The following is a 26,110-nucleotide window of genomic DNA, read 5'->3' as shown; positions in this document are numbered from 1 at the left end:
AATTAGAGATTCGAAATTCAAGGGGAGAGAAAAGTTTTAGGCCGCACCTCCAAAACGAAACAAAGTTGGTCCATTGTAATATGAGACAATTTAGGTCGAACGAATGACGATACAGCTACAGTAGTTTGGTTCAAGTCGTAAACTTAGCAGTTAAGCTTTACCAGGTAGCCACTGCTATGCGTCAGGCACTCCGTCTGTATTTATACGGGTACCCTTCCTTTTTCACGTGCTTCGTCTGGGTTGAATTGATTGCTTATTTTTCTTTGATCTGATAAGTGCCATTACTTTGTTATAGGTGTTTACGTTACTCTAAGCTGAAAATGCATTATTGTACTGTGTCACGCATTGTTTGTCGCATTCTGATAATGAGTGAGTGTTTACGACCTGTCGCTGCTCGCAGCATGGCTTGCTTTTGTACGCGCTACCGCCGCTTCCAATTGGAAAAAATAAATAAATAAATAAATAAAATCATCTCATTAGCGAAACAATGGCAAGAGACTGCAATTTGTTGTTACTTACACTGCTGCTTTCTTTGATAATGATCAACAAGAACCAAATAATAGACTGCGTGTGATAGAAGATGTTGTGAAGGAGAGTTTAGCAAAAATTTTTCTCCGTTTGAATATCTTTGCAGATGCCTCTTTAGTACATTACCTTCTGCACAGAAATTAGTCATCTTAGATTTAAAAATCTAGTCAGTTGTCGTGCTTCATTTCCGACTGTATCTCTAATCGGCGCAAGAATAATACTAATATAAACATGGGATGATATGTATATTCTTCCGCGATTGCTGTTGTCTCACTCTAGTTTTGTAGTTTATTAGGCAGGCAGGATTTAAATGAACTAGCAGCAAACACAAAAGAATACATGGCAAAATGTTTATATTCGTATTATTCTTATGATGAAGAGAATACTGCATGTGATTCACAATTCATAAAAGTTCCTATTAGCAACCATCTCTTGTCACAGGTAGGAAAAAATTCAGAACGTAGAGTTGGCCATATTGACAAACATCCCAAACAGTCTTGCCAGTCGGATTTTCGTAGTACATTGAAAGGCTGCTACATTCGAAGATGAACAATACGGAATTTGTATTTACTTCGTTGAATAATGTATGAAAATGCAGTGGTCGAAACTCGGGGCGGAGAAAAAAGTTCGTCTTCCACCTTTTTCTTTTTTTAATTTATTTACTGACGCAGAGGTTTTGGCGCCAGTATTTATCTTTGTGCCTGCAAAGCATGCCTGTGTAGCGCTACGTATATTCGACGGCAAAAGTTACTTGTGGCAGCACCTACCAACATTTTACAGAACTTCCCGCTTACTTTGCACTCGATTCTAAGCCGCAGACGGTTTTTTGGATTACAAAAACCGGAAAAAAAGCGCGGCTTAGATTCAAGTAAATATGGTAACTGAAGATTGTATTGAAATTAAGTTTTGCACAATAATGGTTCTATAGCAAGAACAAACATTATCTATGGAACATAGTACTTTATAGAGGAACACATAAGATACAATTAAGTACAGGTTGTGCGTAGCACTGAAAACATTGACTGGACAACAGCAATACAGGTTACAGAGTAGGCCGAGCATTCGTTTGTGATCACAGAAATAATACTGTTTCTTTGGCGGCTCACCAGAGCGTGCCAGGGTGCGACCCAGGTGGCCTCTACAAGTGCATCTGTGAACTGTATGGATGTACAATCTCTGAATTTGCGCACATCATGAGTGAAGGTACATCAGACAGAAGAGGGTGAATTCAGCATGCAGGCTGCTTGCCGAATATACCCGAGAAGTTAAGATTCGTTTCAGCACAATAAAACCAATATCTTACTCTAGTGACTATTTGATTCATGGGTTACATAACTGTACTGTGTTACTAAAACTGTATAAATGAGCTAAAAGCAACCAGAAAAAAAAACTCTAAATGCCCAATATATTTATGTTCTCATTTTTAGTGATTTTATTCCAAAACAGAAATTCTGAATATCACACTTAATTAACATATAAACACCACAATGTATTTTGGAGATACTCTTCTGGATAAAACACTCTTAGATGTTAACAATGATTCGAGACTGAGAAGTAACTGAAGTGGAGTGCAATAGGAAATAATACTACATGTGGAAAATCAGAGTTAAAAAATATATTTATTTTTTGAAAGCGAACTAATCAAATTAATAACTGCAAGCACAACTCAACTGTTTTATTATGTTCTTTAACATTCTGTGAAGTTAATATCTCTTGGATGACAGTTCATATTTACAAAAGAACTAGTGTATCAAAACAAGTGCAATGTTTGTTATTATCAACAGTAGGAGTGCAACATTTACAAGCATCATATCTTCACTAACAAGAGCAATTTTTTATACTTTATTTCAGTATAATCACAAATGACAGTGGCCATACAAGGACAGTCTACAAATAGGTTTTCAGATTATCTCTCCGATGCAGTCGCATAATAAATTTTAAATTCTATTGTGTCTTCATATCAGGATCAAGTCATCTGTAACGAACACCCAAGCTTTATCTGTACGTCAGAAACTGAATGTGACACTGAACCAAGACTGGAAACAAGCAGTAAAGGTGGGAAAAGCCGTCAAATTCCCTACACTTGAAACCATATCTTCCATTAGTGCATTATATAGAGGTTGCCATGGGATATGAATCAAGTCACAGCACACTGAAATTCTATTTGACCATTTTCAGTTTCTAGAAACACAAGATACCCTTGTAATTAGTGTTTAAATACCTTCAACTAATGATGAATCAGACAGTCCAAAGCACATTATACACAGGCAGCATGAAACCACTAGAAAAAAAAAGTCCTTACAATACACAGTTTATGATTGCGTTTCCTTTATAAGGAGCTTTTGTATCAAAATTAAACTGGTAGTCACTATGACAAACTAAACACAAGAATTCCCAAAAGAAAGTGCAGGGTTCAGTGTGCCTGCAGATATACTGATAAAAATATTACCGGAGGTCATCTTTTGCCTGTAGCTGTAATACCTGCAGAAGCACATTGGCCTTCTGCTAAAGAACAAAATGTACACAGAACAAAATTAATAAAAATGAATTTAAAAGATCTATCACCTTAGCAAGTCACTAAAAATAAAAACAGCACTCATGCGCACTCACAATTTTACTCTCACTCTACACACACACACACACACACACACACACACACACACACACACACACACACACACACAAACACACACACACTTATTTCTCCAAAACTTCACTGACAGATTATGAACAATGGGCCATACATGTACAATATACAAAGATATATTAATAGGCAGGGACTAAAAGAGGCACAAGCGATTCCAGCACAGCACCAGTCTCCTGCACTACTCAAACTTGTCGCAGACGAGCCAGGCGCTGAGTTAGTTCATCCTGCTCCTGAGACACTTGTGTCGATGCCCCAACAGAGCCTAACTGACCCTCTGGCAGTTCCATGTTCAATTCCAACCTGTATAGAAGAAAAATCATAAATTCTTTCAGCACCATAAAGACCAATTGTCATCATATACGCTAATGAAAACCTGCTATTACATTTTTTTTTTATTGACAACTTACCCAATAACTTTCACATAACATGACAGCAAAAAAATGAGAATACTATGCTATGAAATTACAACCATGATAGCTAATATTTCTCATGTAGGCAGACAGTTGAAAATGTAAATTGCACAATGAAGGTTTTATAGCATTTGTAAGCTTAGAGAAATATGAAGTGTGTTCAAAAAGAAACCAACTTTTGAAATAGCGCACCAACCAGCAGAGAAAGTGTGGTGCAGCTACTGAGCACACCTAGTAGCAGGTTTAGACAGCAAACTGCCATTGGCCTCTTGTCGTTCGGACAATTAGCAAGCGAACCACAGCCTCTGAAGTAAGCATGTGTACAGCCTGCTCGCTAAATTAGGACAATGAAGGAGCTTGAAGAACAATGTGTGTGTGTGTGTGTGTGTGTGTGTGTGTGTGTGTGTGTGTGTGTGTAATTCTGCTACAAACTTGGCAAAACTTTCACAGAGATATTTCAAATGCTTAGCCAAGCATACGGGGAGAACTGTATGAGTCGCACATAGTGCTACGAGTTGTTTAAATGTTTTCAACATGGCAGAATGTTCGCCTGTGACGACTCCAAGTCTGGACATCCTTTCACATCAACATATGATCAGCATAAGATCATGCCAGCAAATTTTGAGTGAAAAACTTGAGACATGTTGTGTCAGTGCCAAATTCGTACCGCGTTTGTTGACTGAGGATCAGAAACAGACCCGTGTTGAAATGTGTGAGGAACTACTTGCTGCTGTTAATGACAGCGAAAACTTTCTTAAAAACATCATAACAGGCGATGAGATGTGGGTGTACAGCTATGATGCTGAAATGAAGATGCAGTAATCGCAGTGGGTGGGCAGAGGGTCACATCGTCAAAAAATAGCATGCACGAGTTGGTCAAAGATCAAGACAGTGATGATTGTGTTTTTTTACTATAAAGGCATTATGCGCCAAATTTGTGCCACATGGTCAGACTGTAAACAAGAAAGTCTACCAGGGAATCCTAGAGCGCATGCAGGATGCTGTGCACAGGAAGACACATGAATTGTGGGAAAACCAGAGTTGGATATTGCTTCATGACAACGCGCCAGCTTATGCGTCACTCCTTGTCTGCAGCTATCTAGCGAAACACCACATTCCCGTTGTGCCCCATCCATAGTATTCTCCGCATCTAGCCCAAGCAGAAGTTTTCCTGTTTCCCAAACCGAAAAATACGTTGAAGGACGTCGTTTCCAAGCCATAGAGGAGATACAGGACAATGTGATGAGAAACCTGTGCATCATACCACAAATGTGTTCCAGGAGGCATTCCAAGACTGGAAGAAATGATGGGAACAGTGTATTTCCAGTGGAGGAGACTATTTTGAAGGGACAGTGCTTAAAATGTTGTATAAACCTGTACAGCTAAAGTTCGGTTTCTTTTTGAACACGTCTCTTATTTTGGCAATCCCTTCAAAATTCTGAAACTATCAGGGATAAAACACACGGAACAAAAGGTTATCTATAACTTTTACATAAACCAGATTGCACTTATGATAACCTAATAATATGAAAAGGAAGCAACACTCAAGGAAGTAAGACAGGGCGCTAGCTTCTTCCTGAAGTTCACCGTGCACAATGAGCTAAATGTGAAGCAAATCAAGGAAAAATTCGGAAAGGAAGTTAAAAACCAGGGAGAAGGAATTACAACTCTGAGATTTTGTCAAGAGATGATAAGCGACGAGAGCAACTGAACAAAGCACAAAGTGTCTTGAAAAAAGGTTGTAAGATGAACATCGATGAAAGTAAAACGAGGTAATGCAATGTAGTCTAATTAAATCAGGAGATGCTGAGAAAATTAGATTCGAAAATGAAACCTTAAAAGTGGTAGATGAATTTTGTTGTTTGGGCAGCAACATAACTAATGGTGGCTGAAGCACAGAGGCTGCAATCCACACACTGGCAACCGCATAAAAAGCACTTCTGAAAATGAGAAACTTATTAACACCAAATATAAATTTAAGTGTTCTTTCCTCAAGGTGTTTGTCTGGAGGGTAACTTACTGCAGTGGTGAAACATGGACGATAAACAAGTAAGAGAAGATGCTTTGGGAATGTGGTATTTCAGAATAATGTTAAAGATTAGATGGGTGTACTGAATATCTAATGAAGAAGTACTTAAACAAATTGGGGGAAAATTAAAACTGTTGCATAATTTGACTAAAAGAAATAAACAGTTGTAGGACACATCCTGAAGTATCAAAGAATTGTCAGTTTTGCAATTGAGGGAAGTGTGGAGGGTAATAACTGTATAGGGGACAAGGTAAAACTGTATAGGGAGACCAAGAGATGAAATCAGTAAGCAGGTTCAAATGGCTGTAGGTGTCAATAGTTATACAGAAATGTAGAGACTTTCACAGGATTGACTGGTGCAGAGGGCTCCATCAAACTTTTCTTTTACACTGAAGACCACCACCACCACCACCACCCACAACAACGACAACAGCAACAACAAAAAATTGCTGGTGAATTATCTGTCAGAAGAACAGAAACTAACTTTGCGACATATCTGACTGGCATAAATCCCCCCCCCCCCCCCCCCCAACATTGCTTGCTACTATTTTGCAGTAGATGCTTCACAGTGAAGAAGCAACATTAAATCTTTTCTTGAGTGTTGAGATACTATTTACCTTGATTTTTCTTGCTGCGATATTGGTAACAGAGCGAAGTATAAGCCTTTTAGAAATAGTAATTGTTACCACTACAAAGTTGGAAAGTAGTAATACCTTCAAGACTGACATAAATGAAATACAACAGTCAATGTAAATCTGGTACATACTTGTAAAAGGAACTGTTTCCATATACAAGCAATATACGGATGATACCCTTTCTTACAGTGACATAGTTCAAGAATGACACTTGCAGTGATACACGCCACTTTAAGGGGGTGAGGCGCATTCAGTTCTTACTGATGAATGATGCTTGAAATGGAAATAGGATTAATGTATTTCTCAGATATTGCCAGCCTCTACATCTGTATGTGCATGTGGAACAATGTATTTGGGGACAAAGCAACAAGTCTTCAGAGAGAGACAGTAGCCATGGTCACTTAAAAGGGCATGCCAGGAAGAAGTTATTGCTCTGGTGCAGTAACAGAGTCTCTTTGGAGCACAACGTTCTACCCTGGAAGTGTGCCAAGATCCCTGGAGCTTTTATAAAAGATTATAAAGAAAATGAGAATGAAAATAACGGACTATCATATATATGTGAATAATCCACACCACTGAATAATCTGCACACCATAATTTCATGGGGGAAATTTGCATTAATTTATGTTTTGTTTACAAAAAAAATTCTAACATAATGATTATATTCGTCATCACTTGTGAAAGAAGTGATTCTCACTGCTATCTTCCCACAGAGTGTCGTACTCAGTTCTGTCCAGTGAATTTCTGATACTACACTTTTGGTTGGATTTTTTTGACAGTGGTATCAGAATGGGGTCCCATGCACATTTCACCCTCACAAATCTGTGACAAATTTGGTCGCTTGATTTTTCCACTCAGCGTGAACTTGTGGCTTTCATCGGCCATCCATCGTGCATGTTGCTGTTTACCTGCAGCGTCGAATGGCCGACTTATACTCACATCTAGTGGTTGCAGAACAGATGTTGAGCTTTCACAGATAACGACCAAGTCAGTTATTCCTTTTTTCAACTTGTCTCGCACACCACTGTACAACTTTGCTTCTCATTCCTGCCAGTTCATATCATGACACTTGATTCTCCTTTCCTGTTCATGGTGCTGTTTAGCGGCATTTCAAAATAACTGGTGTTTGATCCGTGTTACCAATTTGTGATAATGTATAGGAATGTTCACAGTGCAAATTTATCACATAGTGATGACAATACACTATTTTTCCTCATAATCACATGGACACCATTGAGCGATGGTACTTTTCCTCCAGAAGCCTAATCCATTTCAATTGAAAAATCTTGATAGCCTGCCCTGACTAGCTTTGAAACTGGTGATGCATAGTTCTTTTGCTAAAGCCAATGCTTTGAGTTGGCATATTTGACTAGTTACTGCGCATCCATATATTTGCTTCTCATAAACATAATCGAAAAGCCTTTTTTTGAAGTCCAGATGTTTCATTTCTTGGCCGCATAATGCACGACGATCACCATCCGTTTCTTGAGTTTTTTAATGCATCCTTTGCTCACATTGCACTTTCTTTCCACAGCCTGGTGTTCAACGTTCTCTGCTTTGTTAATAATTTCAAAGTTTTTCTTTTTCTTTATCTGTGTATGAATGGTAACAAGAACTTGTAGCTTGTAGCCATAATTAAGAAGTTAACACTTGGTTAATACTTCATTTCTAACAGGCCACTGACATCACAGACCAATGCGACAACAACGCTATTTTATAACAGGCTCTATTGTTGGAGCCTGAGCAGTACCAACCTTATTACAACTAAACTGCGCACCCCAGTTTTTACTCTTTAAATGTGGGAAAAAATATGCATGGATTACTTGTGTATATGTGGTAGTTTGGTCTGTTGATGTGGAAGTAGTAGTGCTGTAGCCCAGCATAGGTTGTATTTGTCCTTTGAGTAATTAATATATGAAACATTAGACAGAAGCACTGGTGTCTGCCAGTTATTTAAAGAGAAGTATGTGAGATAATATTACAGGTAGTGTATGATCAGTGTTACAGTTTTATTTAAGCAACAAGATCATCATCAGAGAAGAAGTTCAAGTATTCATCATAGGAAGTTGTACAACCAGGTAAGTTTAAATAGTCCGATGTTAAAAGTAAATACATTGTTATATATGCACCTGGTCAAGTAACACTGTATATACTTTTTATAGTTTGTTGGAACTCACAGTTACCATTCACAAATGTGCAAGGCAACCAGATTTAAAAACTGAAGCATTGGTATAGTATGAATCAATGTGGACTTTATGATCAATTTAAAATTCATATAAGAATGGCTACTTAAAAAGAAAAGCTGATTAACACTTTAGCATCTCGATGGAACAAACATTACATTAATTATAAAAATATAAAAGTTACAACAAAGTTAATGGAATAGTGTTGAAACACACACACACACACACACACACACACACACACACACACATTAACCAAGCCCCCCGTCCCCCACCACCTCGTGTCTAAGTATAGTTCTGTATTTTATCAACTGCTGAAGTATTCATGTTATTGTCCTTTTTCTATCTATGGCATCACTTCTGCCAACTTCTTCTTAATGGTCTCTGGAGTCCGGAATGCATCACTTCAAGATATCACAAACTTGTGTATGAAAGTTGCTCCTTGGTATATTCAGGAGACAAAGCCACACATTACCAAACCATGTAAGTCTATGAATAATAGACTCTTGCCTCCTCCCTCCCCTCACTGCCATTCAATGAAGGGTCCCAGGACTTACAGAAAGTAATTATATCTGTTTTGCACAATATTTTCTTAAAGACCTCCTTCATCTTTTCCTCCTCTTAAAGGAAGGCTACATTGTGGCAAGTGGCATATCATATGATAATATGCCTGCCATTTCTTACCCACCCCCATCCCTTCTCTAACCTGCATCCAAAGCTGATTTGCAAGACCTTTTCAGGAAATTGGAATTTGCCCACAGGCACAATGCCTACTGTGACTGTTAAATTTACGATGATGCCAGTTAAGAAGTCAGATGCATTACCTACTATACATATTATGCACACCCCTATCAAAGGGCACACAACCTTACAAATGAAGTTCTATGAAATACCAACAAATATCTGCACAGAAGATCCCAAACTACTGGAAGCATATTAGCAAACATCTTTAGATATAACATCACAACTCTGTTTACACAAAGGAAAATTGTAACTGATATGGATGGACGGACACACACACACACACACACACACACACACACACACACACACACACACACACACACCTAATACATGCACATGCACTGCAATCACATGCATAAAGATGAACAGTATATTCATAACTGATTTGCTACTTATTATTATTATTATTATTATTATTGCTGCTGCTTGGTCATGCAAGTATGGCACAGACACTTCACAAACTACTTGACAATCAAACAAAAATTGTATGACATCCACAATCATGCCCTTAAAACAAATCTACTAGTGCTGAGCACTGATACATCAATAAGTGGAAAAGCACAAAATTAGAATCCAGATAGAACCTTACACTTCCTAGCACTCCCTCATTAACAAAACTGTACAGCTTTTATATGCTCAAAAAGATATATGAACAAATATTATTATTATAACATCAGGAAAGCAGGCAGATTTAATTTATCACTTGTTTTGAACAAATCAGAGGTAATGGGAAGATATAGCAAAATACTGATGTCCCCTGATCACTGTCAGCTTGTAAACAAGAAGGAGACAATAATGATGATAATAATAATAATAATAATAATAACAATAACATCATCATCATCATCTCCTAACCTTCTTCAATTATTATTATTATTGTTAATAACTACAACAACAACAACATTAATTCCCTGTTACGGAGAGCACTGCAATACAAGCAACTTTCATCCAATTTCTTTCTGTCTCTCTCCTTTTTTCTTCCCAAAAAACCTCTTCTGTATTCACTGTGTTTCTTCTTTCTCTCTTCTGCCCAATTCTTTCCTGTTTTCTTCTCTTTGGGCATTTGCCAAAATTTCTGTTCTCTGATGTTTTCTCAGTTTTTTCCCTCTTGAGGTCTCCCATGATTTTCTTTACCCATTTGGTTTTCAATGTACTAGTTGTTACTAAGTTAAAAATTTTCTTGGTCAATCTACTTTCGTTCACCTACTTTCGTTCATCCTATGTATGTGTCTGTAGAACTTTGCCCTTCTTTTCCTGGTGATGTTCGTAATCATCTGTGTGTTCGTACAGTTCTTTTGTTGGTCTCTCTCTATCCAGATCAGCTCTTTCTGAACTGGCCCGTACATCTTTCTCAGTATTTTCTTCTCTTATTTTTCCATTTCCTTGGTTTTTGTTCTTTAATCGATTACTGTTGTATCTCGGACACACAAGGCCTCTGGTAAGGCTACTGTACTGAGGTAGTTTTGTGATCCCCTCTTCATTGGATGTTGAATTGAGTCCTGTTTTCTGTATAATCTCTCCCAGGTATTTGAATCTATCTTCTTGTGTTATCCCCCTCCACATGAGAGGAGGAAAAACAGATGCTAATAACTACAGAGGAATTTCACTATTGCCTGTGACAAACAAAATTCTATCAAAAGCTCTATTAAATCAGCTAGAGCCTCAAACAGAGCCACAGATAGGAGAATGCCAAGGACGGTTCAGAAAGGAAAGATCATGCAGTGCACAGATGTGGCACCTGAGAACGATACTGACAACAAGAAAGTTCAGGAATACCAAAATAAAATTTGTTGACTTCAAGAAGCTCTACATCTACATAGACAGAGAAACATTCTTCAACACACTGGAACAAATGAAGGTGGTCAACAAAACCAGAGAGTTAATCCAGGAAACATTAACAAATGCAATATCCAAAGTGAAGTTTACAGGAGAGATCTTTGAACCATTCAAAATCAAGGAAGGAGTGAGGCACAGGGAGGGCCTGTCACTCATTCTATTTAACTTGGCTTTGAAGAAAATAATCAGGACATGAGACAAGGGAACCAATGGGGTAAACATGGGGAGAGACAAGAACCATCAACGTAACATGTCTGGCCTTTGCCAATGATACAGTCATCATAACAAATACCAGAAAAGAAGCCAAGGAAGTTCTAAAGACACTACATGGAATCTCTGTGGAAACAGGATTACAAATCTCATATGAAAAACACATTACATGGACACAAAATCCACATACACCCACCCACTGGTAACAAAGTATGGAAAGATAACAAAAATTATTATTATTGTTGTCTTCAAGGCAAGCAATACCGAGAAAATTCATTAACCAATAGATATGACAGCAAAAATTGGGAACTCATTTCCGTTGTTTTGAAACCACCTGTCTTGCCTTTAGTAATGTGAAAATTGACTTCCTTAAAGGAAATACTGGTCTTTGTACATTGCATACTAACTGGGACATATCAAACAATTAAAAACAAATTAACATCAAAGAATGAAATTATTATGATCGTAGGAATATTCCATTATTTTCAACCACTCGCATTACACTTCACCACTTAACGCAATTTTACTATGAATTATTCCTTCATTGCAGTATACTCCAATAATTAGGTAAAAATACATACCCTGCCTCATCAGCAACCTGCTGCATCAGGTTTTCGACATCACTCTGTGGCACTGTTGTGGTGGTTGTCTGTGACATGGCATTTTCCATATACGAACTTTGAACATCCAGGTCTTCAAACTGGCTCTCAAATTTGTCCATAAGGCCTGATATCTTTTCTAAATTCATACTATTCATGGCAGCATCCATTGCTTTCACGACTCCTGCCATTGACTGAGTAACCTGCAAAAAGAAGAAATGTGATTGCATTTCAACTGTAGATGAAGACAGCGAAATTCGCAAACTGCACAAATCAGAAAATTTATGTTCTCTTACAAACAAGCTTAAAAAAGAATATATATATATATATACACACACACACACACACACACACACACACACACACACACACACACACACACACACTCCTGGAAATTGAAATAAGAACACCGTGAATTCATTGTCCCAGGAAGGGGAAACTTTATTGACACATTCCTGGGGTCAGATACATCACATGATCACACTGACAGAACCACAGGCACATAGACACAGGCAACACAGCATGCACAATGTCGGCACTAGTACAGTGTATATCCACCTTTCGCAGCAATGCAGGCTGCTATTCTCCCATGGAGACGATCGTAGAGATGCTGGATGTAGTCCTGTGGAACGGCTTGCCATGCCATTTCCACTTGGCGCCTCAGTTGGACCAGCGTTCGTGCTGGACGTGCTGACCGCGTGAGACGACGCTTCATCCAGTCCCAAACATGCTCAATGGGGGACAGATCCGGAGATCTTGCTGGCCAGGGTAGAGCACGTTGGGTGGCACAGGATACATCCGGACGTGCATTGTCCTGTTGGAACAGCAAGTTCCCTTGCCGGTCTAGGAATGGTAGAACGATGGGTTCGATGACGGTTTGGATGTACCGTGCACTATTCAGTGTCCCCTCGACGATCACCAGTGGTGTACGGCCAGTGTAGGAGATGGCTCCCCACACCATGATGCCGGGTGTTGGCCCTGTGTGGCTCGGTCATATGCAGTCCTGATTGTGGCGCTCACCTGCACGGCGCCAAACACGCATACGACCATCATTGGCACCAAGGCAGAAGCGACTCTCATCGCTGAAGACGACACGTCTCCATTCGTCCCTCCATTGACGCCTGTCGTGACACCACTGGAGGCGGGCTGCACGATGTTGGAGCGTGAGCGGAAGACGGCCTAACGGTGTGCGGGACCGTAGCCCAGCTTCATGAAGACGGTTGCGAATGGTCCTTGCCGATACCCCAGGAGCAACGGTGTCCCTAATTTGCTGGGAAGTGGCGGTGCGGTCCCCTACGGCACTGCGTAGGATCCTATGGTCTTGGCGTGCATCCGTGCGTCGCTGCGGTCCGGTCCCAGGTCGACGGGCACGTGCACCTTCCGCCGACCACTGGCGACAACATCGATGTACTGTTGAGACCTCACGCCCCACGTGTTGAGCAATTCGGCGGTACGTCCACCCGGCCTCCCGCATGCCCACTATACGCCCTCGCTCAAAGTCCGTCAACTGCACATACGGTTCACGTCCACGCTGTCGCGGCATGCTACCAGTGTTAAAGACTGCGATGGAGCTCCGTATGCCACGGCAAACTGGCTGACACTGACGGCGGCGGTGCACAAATGCTGCGCAGCTAGCGCCATTCGACGGCCAACACCGCGGTTCCTGGTGTGTCCGCTGTGCCGTGCGTGTGATCATTGCTTGTACAGCCCTCTCGCAGTGTCCGGAGCAAGTATGGTGGGTCTGACACACCGGTGTCAATGTGTTCTTTTTTCCATTTCCAGGAGTGTATTTTTCAAAGGATATCCCACAAAAGCCTAACTAGTTGAAATCTGAATAATGTACCATTCTTGCAGCAAATAGTATACTCATGCTTCAAAAAAAAAAAGCCATTAAGGTCCTGTACTCACACGTTGTATGGGGATTCCTCAAAATTTGGAACCCTCTGTATATATCAATTGCTGTGCTGCAACAGTCTTAACCTTCAGTTGGCACTGTGGGATCTCCCCAAACCTCACTTTGTTGTTACACATTTGGAGCATGAGCTAACCACATTCACTGGCCACATGGCTTTGAGTACCGTTTCCATCAGTTGCCAGCCAATTGTGAAAGAGAGCATGTCACTGACCAGGATACATAAATATAGTTGTTTTGAAAAATCGGAGACGAGGTCATTGTGGGGTCAGTGTGGATCCCACAGTACCTTGTATGGAACTGCTCTTTCAAGTGGGGACTGGATTGGGTGGAAACTTACGTTCACAGGCTTTTAACCTATTACTGCAAACATGCATTCTCTTCTGGTTGACCTTTTCTCTTTCGTAGAAAAATGGAGTGCATTTATAAGGACAAAGACAGTATAAAAGAGCTACAAAGGCAAAATTAGGAGAACTGTGTGGTAGTGCTGATGATCCTGAAGAGTTGTACAGTGAAGTAGAAGACAATGTCGAAATTCATGACTACGACCAAGATGATCAATTCAATGTTCTGACTGAGGACAAAATCTCACTCCCAGAACATTTTCCATCATCTCAGCCTTCTCATCATCCTCTGGCGATGAATGCAGAACTTTTAATTTGGTGAAATAGCAAACAACTATTTGGACAGATAAACTCTATTGCACTTATGGTGTACCTGGTAGGAACATCATTATTCATCTCCATGGAGCTAAAGGAGATGCTAAAGTTGCTATCACCAAGGTGGACTTTTTCACTGTTTATAGCTGACACAATGGCTGAGACTTTTGTCCTTTACACTAATGAACAGATAGCCTGCATGGAATCTACATACGAACCTGGACAATCTGTCAGAGGGCTCAGAATTACTACTGAACTGAAAGCTTTGATTGGTTTGTTGTTCTTCCCAGGAATGCTGAAAGATTCAAATCTTAATCTTGATGCCTTGTACAGTCAGAACTTAAGCAGTTTTTTTTAAAAAAAAAAAAAAAAAAAAAAAGAGGGGGCATTCGGTCAGGAAATGGTGAACCACCGAAGGCTGATGACAATGGGCACGAAGTGGTGGGGGCTCACCACTTACACGGCAATGGCTAAAAAACCAGTGCCCTATATGTAACCTAACTAAAATGATCTCCTCACAATGATAGGAGGTCGGCCAAGTTGCTGTGAAAGGCTTAATTCCCCAGAGCTTGTTCCTGTGAACAAAAGACCAGTGGTGATGAACAAGTGACACCATCTGTCGAGAGACGGCAACACAGAGATCATGCCAAGGAATAGAAGAGCTAGCAGGGCAAGTTAGAAGGACTGCAGCCTTGGCAGCAGTGCCAGCAGCTTCATTTCCCATCACACCAATATGACCAGGAACCCATATGAATATCACAGTGGCTCCCTCAACAGTGAGCAAATGGAAGCTTTCTTGAACCCACTGCACTAAGTGATGGACTGTGTACAGCACACAGAGGCGCTGAAGGGCACTCAGAGAATAGAGCATATGAAACAATTAAAAAGTTTGTGTCACCAGATGTACTGGGTGGCCTGATAGAGGGCGAAGAGTGCTGCTGTAAAAATTGTGCAGTGTTCTGGAAGCCAATTCCGAAAATGGTAAGTGTGAATGATGAAGAGACACCCAACGCCACAGTAAGCCTTAGAGCCATCAGTGTACACGAAGGTGCCATCGCTAAGTTGCATGCGAAGGTTGAGAAGCTTCACTATGTATCAAACCTGGATTACTGACCTTACAAAGCAAATGAAGTCCAAGATAAACACCAGCCGCTGCACGAAGGCAAGGCAGTGAAGGGTTGGGAACATGACAAGTAGCATGAAGCTAAGCTGCTGCAAACAGTAGATAAAGCAAACTCCAGGACGGGACAAAGAAGAAGGGTGCATCCCATACTGCAGTCAAGGGAGTTATCGAAAAAGAGGACATGGATAGGTGGCAGGGCATGGCAAACAAATGGCATGTATATCTGCTGAGGAAGACATCACACCAGTAGGACAGTGGTAGTTCAGCAGCTTCTGCATAGAAACTCTCAACTGGGCTGGTGTAAGAGACACCCGTGGCCAAACGTTTTCCAGGATGGTGGATTATTTTGAGACTGCGTAAGAAGGATGGACATGCATATCAATGAATGAAACACCCATCATCTAGTTTTAAACAGACAAGGGATCAGTACAAAACAAAGGAGGGTTGTCCAATCGGCTCCCCAGGAAGTCCCGCTTAGGACACTAAAGGACTGGGTGCTGCGTGCGGCCAGGTGAGACACGTGGAACGACAAAGAAAATTTCCTATCAAGCATGAGCCCAACGAATTTGTAGTTTCAGCAAGCACAAGAGCAACAGGCCAAAAATTTAAGGACAGTGGAAGAAACTCATTGACATAGAAATTCTTAAAAACGGTTTTGCCAGTGGAAAAGTGAAAGCTGTTGTCGATGCTCCATAAGTAAAGATGATTAAGACATCGCTGAAGATGCCACTCAAGGAGACAAGTCCATGGAGAACTGCAACAGACTGCAAGGCTTTCCATGAAAAGGGAGCCAGAGATGCCTGGTAGGAGACAGTCCTTAACAGGGTTTATGGCTATAGCAAAGATGACGACACTCAAGATAGAGACTTAAGGCACCCTATTCTCCCGGATAAAAGTCTTTTTTCTTTATGGTTTTTGGGCGCAAAACTACTATGGTCATAAATGCCCATTCTGTGGCTTAGGGAAGGGTAAAAAACCGAATACTAAATCAGCAGCAATGGGAGCGAAACTCAAAGAGAAGGGAAACTAAAAACGGTAGGATATCTTAGAAAACCACTACTGAAGGGGGAGTTGTATTCCCCAAAAAAGAACTTCAAATGACCGATGTCATCTCACTGGCACTGACAAACTCAAGGACGCGATCGGCTGAGTGCATGTCATCTTCTAAAAGGGAAGATACATCAGGTGACTACAGTAAATGGGCACATAGCGGATTAAAATAGGGGCACTGAGGTAAAAGGTGTCTCGTCCTCCACAGCTGAGAGCAGTGGGGGAAAAAGCGGGACAGCATCACCACTTAAAAGATGTCGATGGCTAAAAAGATAGTGCCCCAATGTAGTGCTTCGAGAATTTTTGAGTAAATTCTAGAACCACTCGATCTTCCACTGTTTCGAACACCCGATATTTTAGAGGTAACTGGGAGAAATGAATACGCCCTACTGTGCATCGCCTATTTGTATATGCAGGTCAAAAAACAGTTACGAGAAAAAGATGGACCTGGCGGCTGAACGGCGGCAGACAAGTACCTGCTGTACGGTCCACAGAGTTTCCATGTACGGGCGGGTGGTGAAGATCAAGAAAAATTTATGTAGTATTCTGTGCTCTTTAGTGCCTGTGTTGACTGTAAAAAGACTAACGAACAATTGAATATAGATTTCTATGTACATTCACGTCTTGGACTTGCTAGAGGCAAGACGTAGTTCACATTTTGTGAGAAGAGGAATGGTTATTAAGCCAAGTCTCTCATAAATGTTATTTAATTGGTCTCTGGAAGTTATATATTTAAGTGAACATGAAGAAACTTATTGTGATTTGAGTCAACTACATCGTTAATCGACGAGTACGTTGACAGTAAAGCTTGTATATGTGATCATCAGATTACGGAAATAAGAAAATATTTTTTGCCACACATGTCAAAAAATGTTAGAACGTGGTGACCCAAATGACAGGACCCAAAGAAAACAGGTATTTCAAGACAGAAACGGGAAGAAGATATTAGGTGTTGCCATAGCAACCAGGCCTAACAAGATACGAGAACTGTTTCCAGTATAGTATTGAGTCAAATAAATCAATGGAAGAAAGTTGAGCGTGCAATGCAGTAAAAGACGTGGGAAAGTAATAGCAGCAAAAAAACGGAGAGAAAACCTCAACCTTTCGACTACGAAGATTGGGTGTGGAGAGTAAGCCATCTTCACACAATGTACATCGCACTGACGCTGACACAGTAACCAGCCACTGATGCCGACTACACCAGCTGCTGCTCACTGGTGCAGACTCTACGTCCGCTTGCCGACAACGATGCTGAAACCAACATTCAATGCCGCCGGCACCAGGGTACGGCGCCAGTGCTGTACACTGGCGCTGATTGCACATTCGCTCACCAACGCAGCTAGAACTCTACGCCGGGTGAGTGAAAAACGATAATTATTTGGTAAAGTTGAGGGAACTGTTGAATGATAAACTGTTAGTATAGTTATTATACTCAGAGGTGAATTTTTTTTAAGATCACCAGAGCTAAGAGATGGATCAAGAACATCAACTAGCAGAACCAGTCACAGCTATTAAAGTGACTAGGGAAATGCCAGACTTGTCTGAATTAGTGAATTTAATTAAAGCCTAGCAAGTAGATTCAGCAGCTGTAAACGCTCAAATTGCTGCTTTAAGAAAAGAGATAGGCTCAGTATATTCTAGATTAGATGCTAAGTTTGATGACCAGAAGGCTGATTCAGCCACTCTAAGTGAAAAATTAGATGCTCAGAGAGAAATCTTAAGTAATCAAACTGAAATCTTGAGCAGTCAAGCAGCAAATATAGTTTTATTAAAGACTGAATTTGACTCTCTAAATAATAAGGCAGAAAATCTGAAGTTAGATTTAAAGAGTGAACTCACTAGTTCTTTGAATACTCACGTTAATAAACTATTTACTGAATTTAACCAGAAACAGGATGAGCAACTTCAAGATTTAACTAAAAAATTAGAATTTGACATTTAAGATAAATATAATAATATAGAATCTGAATTTAGTGAAAAATTAAAATTTTGTAAAAATGTATGTAATGCTAAATTTATTTCCATAAGACAGGAAATGAATACTTTGAAAGAGAGCACAGATCGACCTAAGGAAGTAATGTCTATTATTCAATTGAAAATCCCAGGTGTTACTACATGCGTTGTTAGTTCGCAAGTAGATAATATAGGACGAAGTTTTAAAGGAAAAATATCCAACTTTGACACTGTAAATGTAAGTAGTTTGGCGGAACCGTTTGAATTAATGAAAGATCGAGAAGTCACCGAGAGTATAATCTCCAGAAACTTTTCGACGGTTGCTTTTTCCGAACTTAATGATGCTACTAGGTCTACAACTTTGCTTCCGCGGTTTTTTCCTCGAAGTTCGGGTTTTATTGTGAAAAACTTACAAAAAAATTATGTTTCATAGTATTGCCCATTGCTGGCCACTACATTCTCCCATCTCTCAGATAGCATACAAACCCCGCGGCGGAAGAACTGGGGACATTTGTGGGGATACACGAATTGATTCAATTTTGCACTTGTTCATATGATCAGAAGTGCTGATCAGCCAGACTGTATGCCACTGATCGAAAAAAGATGGTAGAGAGAGAGAGAGAGAGAGAGAGAGAGAGAGAGAGAGAGAGAGAGAGAGAGAGAGAGAGAGAGAGAAAGAGCAAACGTTTGAAGAATACGGAGGGAGAGATAGGACTTCTCATTTCAACATTTCCATGTATATTCTGACAGGTGTTGCGACATGGGGGTTGAGCACTGACCTGCTGCAAAATTACCTTTGTGTGTCTATCGCTGTATTGTGGTTGGTTGTGTTTCAATGCTGGGCTCAAACGCATCAATCACTTCGATAATGATGTCCTGTGACTGTCTTCGTCATTTTCAGTAGCTACGAAAACGTTCTGTCTTCCACTGCCATGCTGGTCTTTGACATCAAAATCACCGTTCTTAAGGCGTTGAAAACATTCTCTGCGCGTTCTTCCACTAATAGTTCCCTCACCATTGGTCTTATCCAGCATTTTAAGAGCCACAGCCACAGATTTCTTCATGTTAAAGGAGAAAATTAAAACTTCCCCCAAATGGCGAGAAATGGGTACGTAAGTTGACATACTTAATTGAGAATAACATATTAACAGAATCTTCTGTCGGTTCTTGGTAGAACAACATTATAATAAATGAAAAGCACCAGTTTGATTTTGTTCTACAATATTACTTTTATTGTAAACCAGTTTTCGGCTTACAAGGCCATCTTCAGACATTCACACAAAATTTAATGAGAAGTAAGGTCTAAACTTGCTCAAGTGAGGTTAATATCAGATCCATGGGATCCTGGTGGAGTCACATCTGTCTCCCAGGGACGTTAACATTCTGTGTTAATGGGCGGAGTGACGACCGTCGGATTCCAAATTGTTTTCGGTGGTTCTTCTATACCCATACTATTTTTCCTGCACCAAATTCCCTTCAAATCTTAAACTAGTCTGTAGTCTATTCTTGAATTCTTAAACTATCCTATAATTTTAGCATATAGAAAACCAGATATGACAGAAAAATAATAGACAAGAGAATCGTGTATAAAATATAGTGTAAAGTGATTAACTAAAGAACTATTCGATCTTAGTGTACAATTGTCTATTTTTATAGAATATTTTATACCTTTTATGAGATGTGATGTATAGGGGAGGTTTTGTATTAGTTTTGGAAGGCGTGGGTAGTGTAAGTACAAGCATGACTAACACCAGACACACACCACACCTTTCAGACAATCCTCGCAGACATGTGCGACTGATTCTTTTCTTCACCATTTGCCGCTCCATAGAAGTTGCTAAGATTTTCTTCAGGGACTTCAAAGGTGAAGGTCAGAATGTCCGTTCTGTTGGAGGCGTTTAACATCATACCTTTTCTGGCTTCTCACTCAAGTACCGACGAAGTAGGGATCCTGGGGGAGGAGGATGGGAAGGGTTTCCTGTCTTTGGGGCTATCCTCTTTCTCTTCTTCAATCTTAGCAACCATTTCTACTTTTTTCCTTTCTTACTTCTCATCTGAGTACCGGTCTATCTTTCCCTCTTTCCATAAGCATATACTTCCATCGCTGAAGTCCTCCTTATTTTCTGTGGTTTTCAATAACCTTCAACTTATTTCATATAAGTAGGTCGAATAATCAGGCTACACAAACACACTTCCACATACACACACCATAAAACGAAGACGCAAACAATGAAAGTCCAGATTAAAAGAATGTGAGAACCGTCAAGTGTTGTAGGTGGAAAGAACGTGCACATAGAGAAATATGCACTTATGGTTGTTCATTGTGTCGGTTCTACATCGCCTAGGTACTTGGAAAAAAAAAATCATGTTGATAAGGAGCATAACTAATGAGCATAAGTCAAGAAGGAACTAATTGTCATAATTATCCAGGAATGTCAGTCTAACAAATATTCTGACGACTTGTAGGATAGTGGGACTCTTATAACCTAAGTAAGCATATTGTATATTAAACAATGTATGTAGGCATGAAGTAGATGCTGGAAACACAGAAGTTGATAAGTAAAGAAGGACTCTAGGGTATAAAAGAGAAATATGAAAAAGCGAGTGTCAAGGGTGAAGTAAGTTTTACCAGATAATATTTAGTTATAGTGTGCATAAAGATGTATACTAGTGCAATGAACCATGAGGCCTACTCATGAAGGATAAGGGGGGATGCACCAGCATGTATTGAATGAGAAGGGCAGAAAGGCATACCTAAGAAAGGCTGACCTACACTGTGTGGACAAGGGCACCAAGATGGGGGCTTGACCTGTACTATACTAAAACAGGAATTAAAAAAGGGGCACACCTACCAAAACAGAAGAGGATAAACATGTATGTGAGGTATAGGTACTGTTTCTAGAGGGGAAAGGACAGTATCGTGACAAAAGTCACAAAATTTCGTAAAAATTATTCTGGTAGCATTACTATGTTTTATGAGTGTCAATAGGAACACTTTTATTTTGCCCAGTTCCTCCAGACAACAAAAAGTTTATAAATAATAAGACCACTGCATGATAAAGAAGTAGTACAAATAGCTGGAATAAAGAATAAAGTATTTAAATGTCATGAACACCTGGAGTTTGCGACTGGAAATTGAGACAGAGTCCTAACAAATCCTAACTATTACGTAAAATTATGTACGGAATATTTGGGGTTGACGTTAACATAGAGTGAGAGTAGAATAAATGAAAGATTAGCTAAAATTTCTTCTAAATCAGTACAAAGATCTATGTTCTAATGTATATTGTTAGAGTTGTATGTGATATAAATTTACATAATGACTGTATAAAATATTGCGTGTTTGATTTAAGGGAGAGAATATATAGTGCTTTGAGAATTTCAGAGTAAATTCTAGAACCACTCGGCCTTCCCCCGTTTCGAACACCCTATATTTTAAAGGTGGGGGGAGAAATGAATATGTCCAACAGTGCATCGCCAATTCGTGTGTGCAGGCTAAAAAACAGTTACGAGAAAAAGATGGACCCAGTGGCCGAACAGCAGCAGACAAGTACCTAGGTCCACAGAGTTTCCGTGTATGGGTAGAGAAGAACAAGAAAAGTTTATATAGTATTCTGTGCTCTTCAGTGTCTGTGTTGATTGTAAAAAGACTAATGAACAATTGAATATAGATTTCTGTTTACATTCACGTATTGGACTCGCTTGAGACTAGAGATTTTTAACTTGCTTCATGTCTTGGCTATGAATGAAACAAGAGACACGTTTGATGTTCATAAATTATTTGGTTATCAAACAAATGATATTTGAATATGTGTAAATGAGTCTAATGTTTAAGGACTAAGTTAGCTTGCTGAAGTAGTTGTTTGTAGAAGTTGAAAATATAAAGTGATTGAGCTTCTACAAGTATCCACATTATTTCAAGGACAGATAAGTAGTTTAATAAATTCCTTTAACCAGCTATAGTCTTCGGAGAAGCAGCTTTTGGGAGATCGACATAACTGATTACCCAGAGCAGAGGATCGGCTACACACAACATGCAAGTTAACTGACTTGAGAGACGTGTGAGCCTTGCAACCCAATACCACACTGTCTCCAATCGTCCGAAAAATGTTAGACTATCCAGAGTCTAGTTAAAATTACCCCCTCTCGATGATGAGGCCAGGAGGAAGAGGTCCAAGCACAGGGAAGAGGTTTTATGTCCCGTAATTTATTATCTGGAAATGTAGACCGATGTGTGTGCCATAAAAAAGCAACACGACAACATAAAACGCTCTGCAATCAACGAAGGGAACCATGAGAGCACTGGCCAAGGAAGAGAGACTGCAGCCTTGGCCGCTATATCAGCTGCCTCATTTCCAGGGATACAAACATGCCCTAAAGCCATAGGAATGCCATAAAGATGCCCCTGAAGTGGAGCAAGTGGAGGCTGTCCTGAATCCGGTGGACCAGAGGGTGGACGGGATATAGAGCTTAGAGGTTGAGAAGAGAGCTAAGCGAATCCGAGCATATAATATATTGTAGCCGCTTATGGCAACAGATGTATTGGACAGCCTGGAGAACAGAGTAAAGCTCCGCAGTAAAAACCGAACACTCGTCAGGAAGCCGAAATTTATTAGGGGTGTTTAGGGGTGTCACCAACAATGTAAGCACTCCCAACACCAAATGTGGTGTTTGAACCATCAGTGTAAATAAATGTGGCATCCTCCATTTCGGCACACAGAGCAGCAACTGTCCAACGATAAACTATGGGGCGGGGGGGGGGGGGGGGGGGGGGGGGGAGGGGTTACTACCCTTTGGGAGCTGACAAAGGTCACAGAGAAGGCAGGTCCAGGGACGAAGCCAAGGTGGCGCCGTACCCTCATTTGTCAATAAAGTTTTCGCAAAGTGGAAGGAAAGAGAACATAACAGTTGACGGAAGCAGCCTCCCGGTGGTAGTAGAGAGGAAGGGCAGCCTGCATACCCTAAATCCAAGGAGGCGTCGAAAAGAAGGGCGTGGGTCGGATGGGCAGGCATGGAAGACTAGCGTAATGACTCAGTAGGACAGCTCGCCGATTGGATAGCGGAGGTTCAGCAGTCTCAGCATAAAGGCTCTCCATGTGGCTGATGTAAAAAGCTCCAGATGCTAAATGCAGTCCACGGTAGTGGACAGAGTCGAGATGCCAAAGAATAGATGGCTGTGCACAGGAGTAAACTATGCTTCCATAATCCAATTTCGAGCACACTAAGGCACAATATAGGCATAGGAGAACCACTCGGTCCACTCCCCAGGAGTTACCACTCAGAACACGGATGGTGCTGACAGATCACAGACAGCGAGCTAAAAGATATGAAACGTGGGAAGTCCAGCACAGTTTTCTGTCAATCGTAAGTCCCAAGAAAAGATGGTCTTACTGGGAGAAAATCAGAAGCTGGTTTCAATACTCCATGAGTGGAAGCGATCAAGACATCCTTGAAGACATCATTCAAGAAGGCTGGTCCATTGGTGGGCATTGAAGTTCCCAACCAGCTAAAACGGGGGGGGGGGGGGGGGGGGGGGGAATAAGCGAGGAGATGAAGGAGATTGGCTGTTGCCATTGGTATGGACGATGGAGTGTATACGGTACTAAGAGAGAAGATGTATCCAGACAGGGAAAGACGTACGGCGACAGCGTGGAAGGAACTGTTTAAGGGGATTGGGTGATAATGGACAGATCATGGAGAAGAATCTCAAGTCCCCCATGTGCCGGAGTGCCATCAGCAGAGGGGAGATCAAACAGGACCGATTGGGAATGAGGGAAGGCAAAATGATCATGGGGATGTAGCTTTGATTCCTGAAGACAGAAAACGACCGGGGAGTAGGATCGTAAGAGGATCGACAATTAATCCCAATTGGAGCGAATTCTGCAGAAATTCCAATGGATAATTGACACAGGGTGGACAGGAAAGGGAAAAACTCTCACCATGGTTGCCATCAACTCAACGATCGCTGAGAGCCGGCGGCTGATGGTGTGGAATGGTATTCAGCCACAGGCAGAAGATCCTGTTCCATAGGTTGCTCGGAGGCATCTCCTGCCGACAGTGATCGGCTGGTTGATTGGCTGTCAGTGGTACGTCTCGGCGACATGGAAGACGGCCAAGGGCGGCTGCCACTGGGTGGCACTGTAGATGAGACACGCCATGGCGGAGGAGAGGAACTTTGTTTCTTTTGAGCCTTCTTGGAAGCAGGATGTTGACAGGAGGGAGGAATCAATGGTTGGGAGGTCGTGGTATGTAAAAAATCTTTGCGGGTATGTTCTTTTTTGGAAATCGAGGCATCCGATTTTGGGGCCCATGATTTAGCAGGATCCAATTGAGGGTGATCCTTAGAGTGAATAGGTGATAGTGGGGAAGTTGAACGGGCAATCTTTGGGCTGGCCAATCTGACAACTTTGGCGCTCTAGGCGAGATCTCAAGTCTGTGTGGCTACCTCCTTAGCAGGTCGAGGAGATGCAAGGACAGTGCTATATTTACCCCCTGGGAGTACAGTGGGCTTTCTACTGGCGGATAACTTACAGGCAGCAAACGTGGACACCTTTTCCTTCACTCTGATGTCCTGAATAATTCATTCATCTTTGGAAATAGGGCAATCTCTTGAGGAAGCAGCGTGGTCGCCCATATAGTTGATGCAACGAGGGGATAGAGGTGGACAATCACCCTCATGGGCACCCCTGCCACATCTAACTCATTTGGCCAGATTGGAACACGACTGGCTAGTACGATTAAACCGCTGACACCAATAGCCGATGGATTGAGGATGTAAGGGCGAACTGAAATGATCTCATATCCCGCTTAAATGTTTGATGGAAGTTGAACTCTGTCAAACATCAAGAAGAGAGTACAGGTTAGTACCAAGTCCTTGTCAAACCTTTCCATGACTATGTACAGCCCTCACACCCTGGTCAGACAGGTAATTTTGTATGTCCTAGTTAGATAAACCATCAAGTGAGTGGGTTCAAACCACCCTGCATAATGAATTTAAAGTACGGTGCACTTCCACCTGGACAGGTAAGGTGTGTAGCAGTGTAGTTTGCAGCAATTTTTGTGCCTGGAGGGCACTGATTGTTTCTAATAAGGAAGTGCCATTTCATAATCGGGAACAGAACAATTGCATCAACACCTTACTGAATAATGAAAGGGTTGCTCAAACAGTCCACGGGTGTACTGCCAGTCCATAGTGTCCAACGGGCACAATATTGTGATGATCAGATATGTCGCCATAGTCAGGTGCGCTGATGAACTGAGCTCCTGAGGGTGGGCAGCCGTCTTAAATCCCCTGCCCCTGCAAGGTGTTCTCTCTGCGGTCTGTGGTTGCTGAGGCGCTAGCGTCAGCATTTGTGGTGGCGTCGGTGTAATTGCCTCATCTGCCCTGGTCGCCCATTTGTTTTCTTTGCTCAGTGTCTTTTTAATTAGACTCAATGCTGGTACCCATGCCTTGCTGAGGTTATAGCTGCAATCTCGGTTGATGAGTCTGTCCCTGGTACGAATTTTGATAGCCTCTCTAATAACGTTATCTCAGTATTTAGATGTCTGTGCCAAGACCCTGGTATGTCGGTGGTCCATTTCGTGATTTTAGA

At 41.2% G+C, this 26,110-nt stretch overlaps 1 protein-coding gene across 1 annotated transcript in view; it reads right to left on the bottom strand.

Annotated features, from left to right (window-relative positions):
- Positions 1 to 2,174: 2,174 nt before the first annotated feature.
- The window catches only part of LOC124711574 (charged multivesicular body protein 1b), a 43,657-nt gene continuing 19,721 nt past the window's right edge, over positions 2,175 to 26,110 (bottom strand). Inside the window, exons 3-4 of the mRNA XM_047241721.1 lie at positions 11,804 to 12,024; positions 2,175 to 3,475 (exon numbers count right to left, since the gene is read on the bottom strand). Of these exons, the coding sequence (XP_047097677.1) occupies positions 3,358 to 3,475; positions 11,804 to 12,024 (339 nt within the window). The 3' untranslated portion in view covers positions 2,175 to 3,357. The remainder of the gene's footprint in view (positions 3,476 to 11,803; positions 12,025 to 26,110) is intronic.

Source organism: Schistocerca piceifrons, chromosome 8, assembly GCF_021461385.2.
Source record: "Schistocerca piceifrons isolate TAMUIC-IGC-003096 chromosome 8, iqSchPice1.1, whole genome shotgun sequence".
NCBI classification, from domain to species: Eukaryota; Metazoa; Arthropoda; class Insecta; order Orthoptera; family Acrididae; genus Schistocerca; species Schistocerca piceifrons.
The sequence above is the reverse complement of the archived record's forward strand: the minus strand, read 5'-3'. Positions and strand labels throughout refer to the sequence as shown.